We start from the raw sequence: 17,480 nt of genomic DNA on the forward strand, positions 1-17,480 counted from the left end.
CCTATTAGTCTTTCCTCCTATCACTCTAACTCTCTTGCCCCATATGATTGGCCAAAATGATAGGGTCATTCTTTACCCAGGCCTAACTTCATTATATTGTAGAAGGTGAAAGCAGTCTGGCATTAATAGGCTTAAAAATAATTTGTTCCATGGGTGTACAAAATATTTTTGCTCAAAGCAGGAAACAAACTGCTAGAAGTACATATACTACAGAAAGGAAGGATTTTTTCCGTGTTGTCATCTCAGCACAATTTATCCTCAGCAAGGGACTTTGATCCTAATATGCTAGAATATTTGCTATCTTTGAAAAACCTCTGAGCAGTCAAGAAAGCTCCGTGTGTGTTCATCTGGCAGCTATTTCATCCACCAGTTCCATTCATCCTTTAGTTTTTAAAAGGACTTAGATTTTTTTTTTACTTGAAACCAGAATCTCCTCCGTCCTGGGATCCTGATGGACCCTCCCTTCAAAACATTATCTTCATGTTCACAACTCCATTCATTGATGAAGAAAATATTTCATGCAGCAGTAACTTCAGAGCAAAGAATTTGTGAATCACAGGCTCTTCTGTCTGGACCACCATTTATAATTTTTAATGAGAACAAAGTAATGTTTAAACCATATCCTACATTTCTTCCAAATGTGGGCTCAGTTTTTCATTTAAGTGCACTTATACATTTACCTAATTTTTCCAAAGCCTCATTCATCCAAGGGTGAAACAGCCTGAATATATCCTTCAGGCTCTAACTCTGTACTTGGACAGAATGAGACCATTCAGAATACCCCTTGGAGCTCTGCACTGCTGAAGATCAAATGGTTTAATCCCAGAGACCTTGTAAATGGGTGTTGGTTTATATTAAAGTAGTGTATGAGATAGCTAACTCAGAACTCCTTCAGGCCTACCAGGACTTAGTGACCTTCTTCATTCATACATATTAGTTTATTGTTCAAGCATCATTCACACTCCTCATTAGGTAGGCCTGAGATACAGCTGCTGTTTGATTAGATGTATTATACCCTCATCCTTTATTCATGTATTGTCTGAGTCACCAGAAATGGAAGACATATAAACAGGACTTGAAAAGAAAAGCAAGTTCTTACCTGCTGTTCTTACCTACAAAGAAACAGGGTATTCTGCTTTTTCCCATGTATAGCACCATAGGCAAAATGCAAAACCTCTGAAAGTAGGACTATGAGAACAACACGCTTAGTCACAATATACCAGAAATCTGTAGTTCTTTTACAGATATTTATCAAACATTTCCATTATTCTCCTTGTGCAAATACATTAGCAACATTGCAGACTTTCAAGGGAAAACGTCTCAGAACGTCTCACATATTCAGTGAGAAATACCTTGTACCCTCTGGCCATGAGGATAAACAAAGTTTCTTTGTAGTCATAGAAACAAACAAAAAAACCCCCTCTGAAGCACTTTACTGTACAAATGAGCTCCCCATTTAAAATAAACTCTTGAAAACTAACAATAGATTGTTTAATCCCTACATTGAGCTCAGTGCTATGGAAGATACAGAATGGAGGGACTATACAGTCTGAAATGGAACGTGATAATACGTTCCTGCTTCTCTACAGGATAGGTCCCCTAGCTTTTTAAACAAAATGAGTATTTTAAAGCATTTTTAGGTGCAAATATTTGCTAAATTACAGTACATTGGGGTGTTCTTATTTTGTTTTAATTTCAGCTGTAATTGAAATAACAGTACATTTTGTATCATAGGAGTCTGAAATGATGATAACCATTTAAAGATCTGGTGAAGTAAGCCCTCTGCTTACGAAAGTTTATGCTATACATCTCTGATTTAGTCTCTAAAGATGCAAATCTACCCTACCTTCTGCCTGACTTCAGACTAATATAGCTAATAATTTGTGCTTAAAATAAAAATAATAATAAAAAAGCCTTTCTAGACCTTCACATTTTTTTTAATTCTTCCTTAATCTTCTTTTCATTGCTTCTTTTGTAGAATAATTTACTGATGCTGGCTATTCTAGCCTTTGAAGTTACAATTTACCGGCATCAGGAGTACTACAGATGTCGAAATAATCTTACTGCACCTGTGACTAAAACCATTTTCCATGATATTACAAGAGTGCATTTGGATGATGGAATTTTAAACTGTGCCAAGTATTTTATAAATTACTTCTTCTACAAGTTTGGTTTGGAGGTAAATAATATATTCATTCTGCTAAAACAGTAATCTGTTATTTATTAGTTTTTTTTTCTTGGAGACCAGCTTAGGAAGCTATGACAACTGAATGCTTCTCCATCCCTCACTTATACCAGGCCCTGGCACAGTCTCCATTATCTGACCACATCAGATTTTTCTATCATTTTCCTTTTGTTCTGCCTTGCTGTGTTTTATTTGTTCCTTTTTTACTCCTTGTTTTTCATTGTTCTGTTCTATTTTAACTCATTGGGAGTTCTGCACTATTCAGGGAGGGATTGGCAAGGTGAATAGCAACAGATGTTATACATATAATTGAGCTGAGAGAAGAATCTGGGGCTGGCAGGGTGTTGGCTATGATGAAATACTTGTTAGCTACTCTTGCAATCAATGGCACTCAGGACTGCAGAAGTTGGGGTGGAAGGCAGGTGGCTTTGAAAGCACCACATAACAGGAAACCCTCGCTATTCATGGGTACGGCATTTGCGGTTTCCAGTATTCGCGAATGCTGAACCTGTATTTTAAATACACGTATACACTTACAGGAGCTCCTTGAATGCAGTGCCCCCACAGGCTGCCAGGGGCACTGCGTTCATGAACGCAGTGCCTTATTCATGGATTTCACCATTCGTGGAGGATACGAGAACATATCCCCCATGAAAGGCGAGGGTCACCTGTATTATTCTTACTGTTGCTGTTGTTATTACTGGTAGGCCCCACCTACACATTACATTTAATCACATCTTAAGTTGTCACCCAGCCACACCTTCAGTCAGTTATTGGTGTGATAAAAGATGGAGTAAGCCACAAAGTTATTCCTCAAACTATGTGGAATAACTTTGTAGCCCCTTACTATCATGCCAGTAATTGAACAGGTGGCCAGGGTCCCCTGTGGCTGAACTGGCACCCATTAAAGGGATGTGCAGGCAGTGAGACAAAGCTCTGTCTCAGGGTCCTGGCCTTACACTGTCACCAACCTACAGTCCCACCCACCTGTCCCACTCCCAGATGCCACTTCCCACCTGCTTGCAGCCCCATCCATCCACCTGGCTGAGCACACCCTGCCTGCACAGGTCCTGGGCTGGTCTCCATGGAGACCCCGCCTGCCCACTCCATCCAGCACCCCCAACAGTGGGTGTGAGGTGGACAAACCAGGGTGCTCAGGCAGTGGGGCTGGGTTCAGTGGTGGGGGGTGGAGACTGGCAGTGGGCACAGGAAGGAACCACCACTTTGGGGGCTGCCAGGAAGCAGGTCCAGCCACCATGCTGTCTCAGCCCCACTGCACATCCAAGGACAGTGGGACTCATGTTGCCACACGTCTGGGCTGAGCAGGGCCAAGGGATCATATTTTGCCTACCCCCAAGTTAACACATGCTAAGTGTAGTGTGTAACAACTCCAAAAAATAATTAAGCAGCAAAGCCACTTCAGAGAAATTTTTCTGGTTTGCCTATAGCCAGTATGATATTGTCTGAACAGTTTCTGAACACACTGTCTCTGGGCGCTTGTACACGTGACAAAATTTCCCCTTTCTTGTATTTCAACAGAGTTACAGTTTGTACTTGTGTGTTTTCCTGACATTTTAAAAGTCTTCTTGGAGTTTTAAAGTAAAACTTATCCCAACATAGTTAGTGCGGGTCACCATGAATTAAAATGTGTCCATGGATTCATCATGTGCAAACAGAAATGCACTCAAGGATGTGTAATGTACCCCTTTGTCCACCAGATAGCACTGCAGTTTTTGTGTAGTTCACCCCTTTGTCCATCAGATGTCGCTTTGAATGGCAGATAGGAGGTGAAGAGGTTAGCTGCCGTGTTTCAATAATTAGGTGTAATGTATTTCTTTGGGCGCCAGGTGTTGCATGCCTGATGCTGCAGTCCAGCCAGCCTGATATGAATCAATGTTTGTTCTCCTGTATGGACATCCCCTCCCCACCACTCACTTGACAGCCGTGCTCTGGCCAGAGTGACAATGGCATCGAAGGCCAACCACATTAAAAGAAAAGAAGCCAGAAATGTTTTTTTCATAATTAACCTTTACTGATTTATTAAGCATAACTTAAATAAATAACAAATCAACCATTACAGAATTTTCAAGGTAAACATTACCAAGAAGTAGTACTCTTCAACTTTTTGAACCTTAGGCAAAATTCAACAAGTTTCATTACAAGGCCTTTTTTACAAGCACACAATAACCATAGGCATTGCTCATGCTTCAGTCAACAAACAGGCAATGACCACTAATTAGCAATACTTAGCTACTATCATTGCACATAAATAACGCTGTTTTTTTATGTTTCTGAGCTGTACTGCCTTTTTCTCTCCCTTTCTCATGAATACCTCCTGCTACATTGCCTGGCCAACACTCAGCCATGGACTCAATATGCGTGTCTTGCTATGTCCCACAACCACACTGTGCAGGTATTGATGATGCTGACAGTCTTATCTGTCTGGGCATCTTATCTGTCCAGGCATCGTTCTCAGGCTTCCTACGTGGTCTGCATTTTTTGACAGCAGAAGCATACCTTGTGGAGCTGAAAACCAAGGAAGGAATAAATGTGGGGGATTATTGTGTGCTCTGAGAATCAGCCAAGCAGATAAGAAGTGTTCTGCAGAACCCACCAAGGAGTGCTTGCGTGCCTGCCTGCCTTCCAAGTTGTTGGACTGCAGGCCCTGAAGGGCTGCAAACAAATCACTTGCAGAGCCTCTGTGCTTTGCATTGACCTTCACCTTCGTGCACAACAATCAATTCCTCCCAACTGTCAGTTAGTTGTCAACTAAACTACACCCCCTGCTGCCCCCATGTCTCATGCCAGTTTACTGCAGTCCCCCAACTTGTCCCCCTCACATCATGGCCCAGCCTAGTTCAGTTCAAATGTCAGTTCCCCATAGATTTACAGACCGGTTGTGGAGGACAATGGCCCTGGTCTTTCCTCTTGGGTGGACTCATCAAGGTCCAGTTCTAGTGAACTGCCATTGTCTTCCTCTCTTGAGGCAGCAAGACTCTCAGTCAAACCCATGGTTGGTGAGCTCTCAGGAGTGGAGGATGGCCTGAATATTCATCTCTTTGCTTGGTGTTCTGCTACTTCTATTATTGGTTGGAGGTACCAATAGTGCAGCACATTATGCATGGGCATGACATTCTGATGAGCTCTTGCTACTCCATGTAGAAAAGCAGCACTCATATTCTTGGACTTCACCCTGCACTGAAATGCCATCTTGTGCCCCTGCTAGGCACATCTCCCAAACCAGGCTCTTAGTTTCTTCATGGGACCAGGTGGTCCTAGTCTTACGCACCCTGGTAGCCTCTCTCGCCCCCTGGCCTGCTGTCTTCTCTACTCAGCCTCAGACATCTTGGATCAATAAGTGGTACCCATACCCAGGCCCCTGTGCCCTCAATTTATAGAGCTCTTGCTAAGCAGGTCAGGAGAAGTGCACTCCTTGACCCTCATTTTGGTGCAAAAGGTTTGTACAGCAGACAGACATGCTAGCACCATCCTGGCAACTTTGCTTCTTTTGTCCATACTTTTTTGCAAAAAGGGTGCCTAAAGTCTGTGTAGGTAAAAATATGAGCCATAGGGTCTCTTTTTGCCATGGCACAGAAGAGGGCTAGCCACAAGTCACCCACATGTCAAGGCACTGGTCTCTGCTTAGTCTCCATACCTGGTGAGGCAGCAAGTCAAGATATGAATGAATGAATGTTAACTATATGGCATGTCCACCCAAGGGAGGACAAGGAGGAATGCCCCTAAACTGTTCTAGAAGATAGTTTTAGGTTGGATGTAAGGAAGAATTTATTTACTGTAAGGGAGACCAGAATCTGGAATACACTACCAAAGGTGGTTTTGCAGTCCCCACCCTAGGATGTCTTCAATAGAATAGACAAATGCCTTCCTGGGATCATTTGATCTCAGCTGTGTTCCTGCCCTGAGTAGGATGCTTTAAAATGGATGATTTTTTCAGGTCCCTTCCAGCCCTTACTTTCTATGAATCTACATGATTCCTAACCCACTATTCATCAAGCATGTCAGCTGAACACTGTGAAGTGGTCTCGCTCACACATTGTCCACCACGCTGGATGGGACCATGCAAGACAGCAACCAGCATGCAAGCATGGTCTGTGCTGGCTCTGTCAAGTCCAGGCACATCATGATTAGCAAGGGAACACTGGCTTCTGCCCACCCACTCTTGTGCCCATTTTTCCAACAGTGGCACAAAATTAAGAACCACTGGCTTTGAGTGCTTTATTTTGCCCTTTGAACAACCATGCGGTTCTCCTATTCCAAGGCTGCACTCATCAGGGGAATACTTTTCCCTGTGTAAGCCACTGCTTTCCCCCTTTACTTTGACTGGGTAATACAGAGGCCAGACTTGAGACTTCTGTCTGTACAAGTGCCATGGATGGGGCAGGTGTGATCATGTTTGGTCATGGGGGGGCGCAGAAAGAAGGGTCAGGCAGGGTCCCTGGCACCAGAGTCTGGGTCAATGGGTCAGAGGGTCTGGGGGAAAGGTTCTTATTCTCAGATCAACTCCCCAGAATCCCACATCATCGGTTGATGGCGACAGGCAATTATGTGCAGGGTGTTCACAGGCACCAGTGAAAACTGCTACTGTTGCATGTAACAGTGAGCACAGGGCTCTCTGTTACTTTAAGAGCAAAAGCAGCCTAGCCAGGGAGCACTGCAGACTAGGCAGAGCACCGCAGCTGCAGGTCACTGGGGCAACAGGCTAATGGAGCCATTAGTAGGCACATGCCAGTGGTTTGCTGACTGAATATAGGCAGGGTCCTGGGAACTTATAAGCTCAAGGTTGGGGCTAGCAAAGGAGGCTCTCCCTGGCTGCCACAGGAGAAGTAGCTCCTACCCAGGACAGCCACCTAAGGATGCTGGGCTAATTGTTGGCTGCCTGTAGGAACACTGAGGCTCAGGGAGCTCACAAAGAGCCTATGCTGGGAGGTATACTAGCACAAAGGGTAAAAGAAGGTTTCCCCACTTAAAGGGACAGAGGACTGCTTTCTCTGTTGTTTATGTTACAGCCCAGAGGCTTATGATTTACGGTACTGTTTTACCGTTGGTTTGGGATGAGGCTGCAAGGGGAGGTAAGAAGGCCTCATTAGTGTCCAGGGGAAACTTGCGTGTCTGGAGCCCTGCCAGGGGCAGGTGCAGAGCTTGAGCCCTTATTGAGCCCAGAGCAGCACCAGAGAGGGCACAGGTACAGAGGGGGCAGGGGCTCAGGGCCTGGTGACTAGAAGGGACAAATGAAGCTAGTGTCTCAAAGCTAAGTCTGATTCAGTGTGCCTAGGCTAGAAGGACTAGTGAGATTAAAGGGGCAAAGGCTAAAGTCCCAACAGAGGGAATGACATACTGGTAACACTGGCAAGGCATGGGTGATTAAAGGGGAGGATTTTGAGCCATGCAATTAGCCTTAAGGTGTTGAGTGCCATGCTGGTACAGTTGACTACAGAGGCCCAGCCAGGGGCCTGGGACCAGTGGAACTGAGGCCTAGCAAAGGTCCATGGGCAGCCTCCCTATTTTATTTCCATCAAGGCATGGCAGGAAAGACAGGAGGATGCCCTAGAGGCAGAGCTAGACATGGTCATGGAGCCACCGGGGGCATCACAGCCATCCCTGGGACCCAAATATGTTACACAGGAAGTTGGCCATGCAAAAGAGTGAGAGAACCTGTGTGTCAATGGAGGACAGGCAGGATACAGAAGAACTTGTACAGCAGAGAGTTTGGGGAAGGCATCAAAAGCAAAATGGCTGCAGAGATGGAGCAGCTAGTACAGGCAGTAATCAAGCAGCAGATTACTGTGACTGAGCAGGCCTGAGAACAGGAGGAATGGATCAGAGGGGTGGTCCAGTTGCAGCTTCAGCAGGCTGGAATCCAAATGGCACCTGGCCAAGATTTGCTAAAACAAACAGTGCAGATGTTCCAGCATGTAAAAGAAGAGATCAGCAAGCTTGAACAGCCAAGTTTAGACAATGGTGTGGCAGATAATGGTGTGGCAGAGCCTGTCAGAACACTTATCCATCTAGGGAGTTGAGCTCCCAAGTAGCAGGAGTAAAGCAGTATTGGAAGCTGACCATGTAGCTATGCTGGTACATGAGCTGTTGCAGGTGCAACTCTTCGCGGACAACGTGGGTGGACCGGCAGACCACCTGCAATGGGAACTGGTGCTAGAACACCAAGCTCGTGAGCAAGCTGAGTCAGAGGTCACCTCCCTGAGACAGCAGATGCTGACAAGAAGCAAAGAAAGTAAGAGCAAGGAGTTGAAAGGCTTGTTTCAGCTGTTGAAAGGCAGCTAAGGCTGAGAGCAGGAAAGAAATAAAACAGCTAATAGCAGCAGAGGCAGGAAGAAGTCAAGGATAGAAAGCAAAGCTATGAGCTCTCCATGACAGAGTGAACATTCTTGCCTCAGACTGAGGGAACAGACTCTGTCCTAAAAAGTGAAAGCCCTGACAATTCAGGGAAAGGGAAAAAGTAGAACACCAAGGTAGCAGCCCTGAAAAAACAGATGTGCAAAATAAGCATCAGCATAACTGCAGCAGGAGGTGCAGGACTGGCAGGAGAAGGGCATACAGAGTGAGAAGCTCCTGTATATGTTGCAGGAAGACCTCACTAGTATCCAAGCCCTGGTGCAGGAACTGATGCCCACTGCATATTTATATCATTATGGACAGAGTGAGCAAACAGCCTGGCAGGAAGAGCTTTCAAGAAGTAATCAGGACTTGGCTGAAGTCTGTTCACAGAGGAACAACTTGCAGGCAGAGAAGGCCAGCTGTGAGGAACAACTCACATTGCTTCATCAAGCCAACACTGAGATGACCAATAAAAACCTGAAACTAAACACAGAGTTAGGCTGACAACAAATAAGGTGTGACATGGGACTCCATCAGGTCAAAGAAGTTGCAGAGGGACTGAGAGTACTTGCAGCACAGCTGGGAGAGCTGGAGGGAGCTCAGATGAAGCTGGCCATATCTCTGCAACAGCCGAGTCAGATGCAAGAGGCAGGCAGAGAAACTGAGCCCAAGGTTGAGGGATCAGAAAACAAAGACCCACACGAGAGCCTAGAAAGAGAGGTGCTCCCAGAGGCATTCCTGGGGAAAGGTCACAGAAGGCTCCTGAAGCCGTGGCAAATGGAGGCAAAAAAGATGCAAAAACCCAACCTCAGGCACAGCCACAACCCAAAGGGCAACAGAGAGGAGAGAGGGCAGTGGTGGTTTCCATGACAGTGGCTATTAAGGAGAAGACTGGCTCACCCCAGAGGGATGTAGCAGTATTGAGGCACCAGGAGGGGTCCTCAGAGAAGGCTCAACAGATGCTGGAGGTGAAAGCTGGTCCTCCTGCCCAGGCCCAACTGGGGCCAAGGCTGCTTTGGTGAATCAGGACTCAGGCCAGAAGAAAAACAGAGATCACCTGAGTGTGAGCTACCCAGCCCCAAGAAAGCCAGGTAAGCCTCCCGGAATTACGTGGGGTGACGGCTGCTTTAGTGGGGTTTGTGGGCAGCGGGCATGTGACCCTACTTGTACAGCGGGCCTGATGCCCTGTGGTGAGCACACTTCCCTAAGTGGGTGAAGGGAGACAGTGCCTCCAGAAGGGAAGAGAGACTATTACAGGGGAGAATACCCTGGGATACAGAGCCACCAGTGGAACAGGCATACCCAGGCAGAAAAATTTCTGTGTGCCAGAGGCCATGCTAGCTATGAGGGGAACTCAGCAGCCATTATGAAAATCTTGGACATAGACTGCAAGAATGAGTCAAGAGCTGGTCCATCCTGAGGTGGGAGAAATGAAGCCTACCCCAGTTCAGGAAGTAGGAGATGACAGACTGAGATCAGGACAACTCTGAGTGGCAGAAGGGTGTTTTTGGATAACCTCCCTGAGTGGAATAATTGGTGAACTCTCAAAGACCACCCAAGAAGGAAAACAGGGAATGTCACATTTGTGGCCTTATATAAAGACTTGGGGGAGACCCAGTGGTCAAGCGCTAGTTTAATGTAAAAATGAAGAAGCTGCCTAGGAAATAGCTGAGATCATTAGCTGTTGGGACCTCAGGTCCCAGGGACAGCAAGACTAAAGGCAGAGGGATCATAAGAGAGTTAGCCTGGGACCCGATGTTAGAAGGGTATGTTGATAAGAGGTGGAGAAGCCTGTGCCTGCTGAGCTAGGATGAAGATTAGGGGGCACCAGGCTACAAATGGACACCCCATACCTTCTCCTTGCCTGTTGGCCGAAGGTAAAAAGTGGAGGTGTGTAACAGTGAGCCTCCCAAAACCAGCTTTGGTAGCTCTGTTACTTTAAGAGCAAAAGCAGCCTAGCCAGGGAGCACTGCAGACTAGTCAGGGCACTGCAGCTGCAGGTCACCAGGGCAACAGACTAATGGAACAGTTAGCAGGCACATGTCAACAGTTTTCTGGGAGCTCATAAAGCAAAGGCTGGGGCTAGAAGAGGAGGCTCTCCCTGGCTGCCATAGGGGAAGGAGTTCCTGTCAAAGACACCCACCCAGAGATGCTGGGCTGACCATTGGCTGCCTATAAGAATGCTGAGGCTCGGGAAGCTCACAGGGACCCTATGCTGGGAGGTATATGGGCACAAAGGGAGAAAGAAGGTTTGTCGCCTTAAAGAAACAGAGGTCTGCTTTCTTTGTTGTCATTTATGTTAAAACCCAGGGGATTTACTGTACTGTTTTGCTGGTGATTTAGGATGAGGCTGGAAGGGGAAGTAAGGAGGCCTCATTAGTGCCCAGGGGGCACTCAACTGCCTTGAGCCTTGCCGGGGTCAGGAACAGGGCTTCAGCCCTTATTGAGCCCGGAGCAGCACCAGAGAGGGCACAGCCACAGAGGGGCCAGGGGCCCAGCACCAGAGAGGGTACAGCCATACAGGGACCAGGGGCCCAGCAGGCAGGGGCCAGGGGCCTGGTGACTAGAAGGCACAAGCAAAGCCAGGTCCAATTCAGTGGGCCTCAGATAGGAGGCTAGTGAGATTAAAGGGGCAGAAACCAAGGAGGCCAAAGCTCCAGCAGAGAGAATGACGTACCAGTAGCACCCATGAGGCATGGGGTGTGGTAAAGGGGAGGATTTGGAGCCATGCAATTAGCTCTTAAGGCTTTTAGTGCCCTGCTGGGCACAGTTGAACACAAAGCTCCAGCCAGGGGTCTAGGACCACTGGGACCGAGGCCGAGCAAAGGTCTGGGGGCAGCCTCTCTATTTTATTTCCATCAAGTGTGGCCAGAAAGACAAGAGGGCACCCTAGAGGCAGAGCAGGTCATGGTCACAAAACCACCAGGAGCCATCACAGCCACCCCTGGGACCCAATGTGTTACATTGCATTACAGAAAATGTTATTACAGAAGTGTTCCCAGGCCTTTGCAGGAAAGCAGCAGCCTTGAGGAACCAATGCTACCCCCCCCACCTCCACTGAAAGATACTTTTTAGTCATGCTGTGTCTGAATTTCCAAAACCCCACTCCCCAAAACCACTGATTCAGTTGCCAGACTTGCAGAAAACCCGACAAATGGTGTTCCATGATCCTGAGGGACCATTAAGCATAGCTACCTGCTTTATCAATATCAGGTCATTTCTTTCCCCAGCATACATGAATGTGGATACTAACCTTTACTATAGGGTAGGTAGGGTGGCATGACAGCACCGCCCTGGCCCCTTGTTCCCACCTACTCAGAACAGTACAGTACAGCACATGCACAAACATGATAAGATTCACACATAATTTTTTCATCCCTAGAAGGGGTGAAAGTGATTGTGCCTCTCACACACCAAGGACATTACTGTGCCAATGTCATCCTCCTTATTGGGGGTCAGGGTTGTATAGCACTGTGACAGGTATCCATCCAGCTGTCTGAGCTGTGTGGCAAGCCAGGCTTACCCCCTGTGCCCTCGTAGATAAGTGTCGCAAACCAAACGCGCAGGTGTGCATGGAGCACCACCAGGATCAGCAGTAGCAGGATGTAGTGGCTAGGGCAACCTTCAGCCTGCACTAAAAGTTCATTGTGCATGGCCTGTGGCACACACAGCAGTGGCATGTTCTGTGCCCATTGGCAAGTCAGGCAGTGGCCATCCCTGGGTCATCCTGGAGACCCTCTGCCATCTGGCAAGACCCTTTCAATAGTTGTCCTGCATCCTTGCACAGTGTGACCCTGGGTGCCAAGGGCTGTACAGCAGTGTATCAGAGCAGTTGTCCTTCATGGGCAGACAGGAGGATGGGGAAAAGTGTTTGGAGTGGTGGCCACAGTTGCTTGTAACCATCACCTGGCAGGATACTGCCAACAGTGGACATAACGGGAGAGGAGGGATGAGGGGGGCCTGTAGTAACCTTCTGGCCACCGTGTCTAACTCATTGACTTACCGTTGTCACTGTGCACCGCCGTGCACAGCCAAGCCATAATCTGAGGAAAGGCATGGGACTGCAATAGTTGCTGAACATCTTAACTGTGAAATGTTGCAAAGTTTCACAGAGGTTTTTTATCTGTCTCTTGGCTCTCCAGAGCCAAAATGTATATGCAGAAGAGAGTCCAGCTTCAGGTACAAAACACCTCAAGGTCACACCCGTTCTGAATATAGAAATTATGTTTAAATATGAAAATATAAGTCTCTAGGTCTGACTTCATGACTTCTGCTCAAAGGGTGCCACTTGCTGACCCTTTATGGGCAGACATTTTCCTTTCAGTGCAGCCACTTCACATTTCAAAGAGGGCAGTTATCATATACTCAGGCCAAGTTCCCTGGCTTTGTTCTCCTTCTCAGCAACAGGAGCAGTTAACAGAGGGGTTTATTAAAAGCTTATCACCAGTCCTCTATCCCCACCCCCACCCACTGTCCACTTTTGTGTAATGAAGTCTCACTACCACACTGTGTCTGAGGCAAGCCAGGGAATGTTTGGCTTTGCTTTCACCCCCCCCCCAACAACCAGATCCAGCCATTTTACCCCTTTCCAATAAAGAAGGCAGACAGGGATGGGAAATGCAGTTTTATTCCACCCGAGAACTTACTAAGTAATACATAGAAACAAATAGAAACCTAGAACTTACTGAAATAGGAACAAATAGGAAACCCTGTCTCATCAACTGGCTTTCTTTCCCGCCCGTGCACCCCTCATCTGACCTGCCCCTTGATCCCTGAACCGCAGCGGTGCTCTCTTGGCCTTGCTCACATTGAGGCATCCCTCAGTTGACTAATTGACTGCAATGCAGGTGGGAGAACAGGCTCAGCTGTAATACTTCTGGCTACCTCCTGAATGGAGGCAATCTGAGTGGAGCTCGTGTGCACTTTCTGGGGGGCACTTATGAATAGGGGGCTTGTTCACACGCTGAAGAAAATGGTCCTTAACCAATGCACGTGTCTCCTGCAGATCCTCATGGCACTGCATGGTATCTCAAGAAACTGGTTTGTGCAGTCTAGTCCTGAATTCTATGGTGTTGGCCACACTTCGTGTCTCCCACTCATCATCTGCCCTATGCACCACCCACACTTCATCCCACCAGTCATCCACAGCAGCCACTCAGGATTGTGCTGTCTCCACCAAAGCCTCCATCATGCTCTCTGGAGCATCGCTGCCTGCAGCAATATTCCCACATGTGCTGGGCTCCAAGGCTTGAACGCACATCCCCAAACGGCATCAGGTGTGCTAGCTGGTAACAAGAATAGGAAACAAAGTGTTTGTGGTGAAATATCTCTTCCCCAAACATTAAAAGGGATGGGTACCCACTTCCAGTGCTACATGCACAACCCCCTAGCACATCCAACCCAATGCCACTGAAACAGTGCCTGCCATAGTGGCACAAATGGATATAGTGCCCATTCCCCGATGCTTACAAGGCCCCGGTTGCTCATCCTCTTGTGTCTTGGGAACAGAAACTGATCTTTGGGTCTCAGGAGGAACTTCTGATGCGTTAACCATATCCAAAGCAGTGTCCTCCTCCACTTCATCTGTGCTTGAGAGTGTCAGGAAGACTGGGTTCATGATCAAGGTCAACTCCTCTTGGCTGGCCCTGTCATCCAGCAACATTGAGCAATCACCCCACTGCTCTGACATGCTCACAGTTTCCATCTCAGGACGCTCTGTGGTTCCTTCCTTACATGTCCTCTCCAGGCCAACACCAGTCGCAGATGACCAGAGACAAGAAACCTCACCCACATCCTTGGAGAGAATGATGGACATCTGGTTGTAGAGTGGAACAATTGTGTGTGCTGCCCCAGAATGAGAACTCACATCCTTGCCCAATGATACATACATTTCAGTGTCTTGATCTTGCTCCAGCACTGTGTCCAGTCCCAGTTGTGCCTGCTCACCTTCATTCCCTTCATTATTGCATGTATTCCTTGTACTTTCCAGCTGCTCAATGATCTTTTCCTCTAATCAAATGTTGATCAAGTCCTTAAGTTCTTCCTGGGTCCAGTTGGGGCCATGGTTGATAGATATATCAGCCTCCTGCTCCATTGTCTGCCTATTGGGCTTGTTCTTCTGAGACATCAAGAAGATTTTCATGCCCCAAAAGTTGTCAAGACCAAGGTATCCAGACAACAGAGTCACAGAAAGTTTTCTGGTAAACTTTGGGGGCTGTTGTATAGACATGTGTTGAACGAACCTTTTTGAAAATTCCATGTACACATAACTATGAAGGTGTGAACTGTGTTTCAGAACTGGTAGTCAGCAATCTGATCAACCAACATTTACAAAGAAAGCAATGGTGATAGGCATAGCCTGGTCCAAATCAAGCCCCATTGTCCTTATGGATAGATTGATAATGTCCCACTGCCCATCACACCCAAATGCTTCTCCCTCAAACAAAACTTCTCCTACACTCACTGTGCCACCTAATCAAGCACTCAGCTGTGCTGGGGTTTTATCTCATATGAAGGGGAGATATTTCTTGGCGTTTATAGTAGACTGCGTCTTTCATGGCTAGAACCCCAACTTTTTTTGCAAGGAATGATTTAATTATTTCTGGGAGAGTGGTGGAGGCAAAACTTGAACTACCAAGTTAGGGGAGGAGAGCAGAGTGCTGTAATACTCAGCAGTACAAATGTAGCATGGGTGTTAATGAAGCCCTATTCCAAAACCGGGTGGGGGTCAATTATGGACCATAGTGATTGGGAGAAGACTTTATTGTTCTGGTGCCTTGATGCCTGGCATAGGTCCTGAGCTATTAATGGGAGCCATTGAGACATATCACTGTCCCTCACACACCCCTGTTTCAAATCTGAGTTATTGCAGGGCAGGGCTCTTTTCTGGGGAGATGCTTTTTGGGTGTACAGGCAAAGGCTCTGCTTTGCCAACAACCAGTACACAGCCTCCTGAGCAAGGTAATCATTGACATGAAAACAGCAAGTCACTCTCAATGCTAATTGACTGTATTCAGCTACCATGTCTATTCTGATGACCCCCATTGCCCACGAACCTCAGTGGTGCTTTGTGCTGACCAGTGGCCCTGCTGTGTACTGGCAAACAACATGGCTTCGTGGAATCCAGACATTATGAGTGAGGAGGACCAAATGGAGATTGCAGATGAAATGCATGGGGAAGATGACATGGAGAATCCTGACAAAATGAGTGAGGAGGCCAAAATAGGGAATCCAGATGAAATGGGTGAGGAGGACAAAATAGAGTTGAGTCTCCCACTGATGGTCTTGGATTTACTGGATAGCATAGAACCACAGCTAAGTATCACGATGTATGCTATGATGATCCTTGTAAATAGTTGCAATGAGATGCCAACATGTAAATGCACCTCACAAAAAAGACAGTTAAATGAGCAGTGGAGTGGGAGAACCGGGAGGGAGGTATGGAACTGGTGGATGACAGGGCTTTGTGGATCAACCTCAGGAGCAGCAACTGCAGGGTCTGGGCCCACATGAGAAGCTCTGACTGATGGGAACAATCAACAGTGGCTGGAGATGTTTCAAGTGACCAGGGAGACATTTAATAACATCATCTCAATGCTGGGGCTGAAAATAGTGAGGCAGGACACTGTCATGCATCGGGCCATCAGGCTAGACAAGAGGGTGATCATGGCCATCATGAAACTGGCCACCCCTGCCAGCCTCTGCTACATTGTGAACCAAATTTGTGTGGCTCCCTGCACATCCAGGATGGTGAGTTGTGAGGTATGCCAGTTGCTGCAGGATGTTGCCGCAAACAACTTTATTTGCCTCAATAACCCCCAGGAAGTTATTGATGGCTTCAGTGCCGTGGTGCCCAAACTGCACGGGGGCTGTAGATAGCACACACATCCCTGTGCTATCCCCCTCACAGTTGAGCTGCTCATTCATGAACAGGAAGGCATTTGCCTCAGGGATTTTGCAAGCCTTGGTGCATCATTAGGACTGTTCACTAACATTTGTACAGGCTGGGCTGGCAGCGCATGACATGCGTGGATTTAGAAACTCTCTGCTGCCTGGTTTGATGAAGAAAGGACACTATGTGCCCAGAGCCCTCAACACAGTGATCTGTGGTGTTGCCATCCTCCTGTTTATAATAGCAGATGCAGCTTACCCCCTCAAGCCCTGGCTCATGATGCCATATGGAGGACATGTTACTGACCTGCAAAAGACTACCATCAACTACTATCTCAGCAAATGCAGGATGGCTGTTGAATGCACCTTTGGCCAGCTCAAAGCATGTTGGAGGGCACTGAATTGCAGGATCAAGTTGAAGCCAGAAAATATAATGGCCTTTAGTGGCAGCCTGCATGCTTCACAATATTTGTGAAACCAGGAGGGAGGTTTTCAGTGAGTCATTGGCTGACGAAGCACAGGAGGCAGCAGGCAGACAGAGACATGGGCGGGCAGTGCATGGCACCCCACAACATCAGCATGGAGATGCTGTTCAAGTGGCCATTGTGCAGGATTGCCTGGTTGCACATATCATGGACACTACCAATAACAAGCACTGATTGGTTCTTTCAATAAAAACAAAATTTTCATTGTGCAACACAAAACTTCTGTCTTTTCAGTGCATTGTCTGCAGTGGCAGGGCAAAGGTTGCACTGAGGGCGGACAGTGGAGGAGCAAGTGGGGGATTCCCTATGGGCAGCTGTGGTTTCCCATGGTTACTTGAATGATGAATAACTGGCTGCCCCTGAGGACTGTGGCAGGGCATGGGGGGAGGGGAGGGAGCAGCTGCCCAGGTGGGGGAAGGAAGTTATTGTTTGCACACTGCCAGCCACAAGGGTAACCATGCACAAGTGGTAGCCTGGCCTCCCAGGGTGGACCATGTCCTGAGAAGGGTTAATGAAACTGCTCCTTGGCACAGGCGGGAGGCAGGAGGAGGGCGGGGGAGTATGAG

General features: G+C 47.4%; 1 protein-coding gene across 3 annotated transcripts in view; it reads left to right on the plus strand.

Moving 5' to 3' along the window:
• The window catches only part of PIEZO2 (piezo type mechanosensitive ion channel component 2), a 503,985-nt gene that overhangs the window by 382,066 nt on the left and 104,439 nt on the right, over positions 1 to 17,480 (plus strand). For 2 of the 3 annotated variants that reach the window (XM_090039669.1, XM_090039670.1), the window contains exon 22: positions 1,979 to 2,179. The exons of the other annotated variant lie outside the window; for it this stretch is intronic. In XM_090039669.1, the coding sequence (XP_089895795.1) occupies positions 1,979 to 2,179 (201 nt within the window). The remainder of the gene's footprint in view (positions 1 to 1,978; positions 2,180 to 17,480) is intronic. 3 annotated transcript variants of the gene reach the window in all.

This window comes from Crocodylus siamensis, chromosome 3, assembly GCF_052110815.1.
Source record: "Crocodylus siamensis isolate JL-2025a chromosome 3, ASM5211081v1, whole genome shotgun sequence".
Lineage (NCBI taxonomy): Eukaryota > Metazoa > Chordata > Crocodylia > Crocodylidae > Crocodylus > Crocodylus siamensis.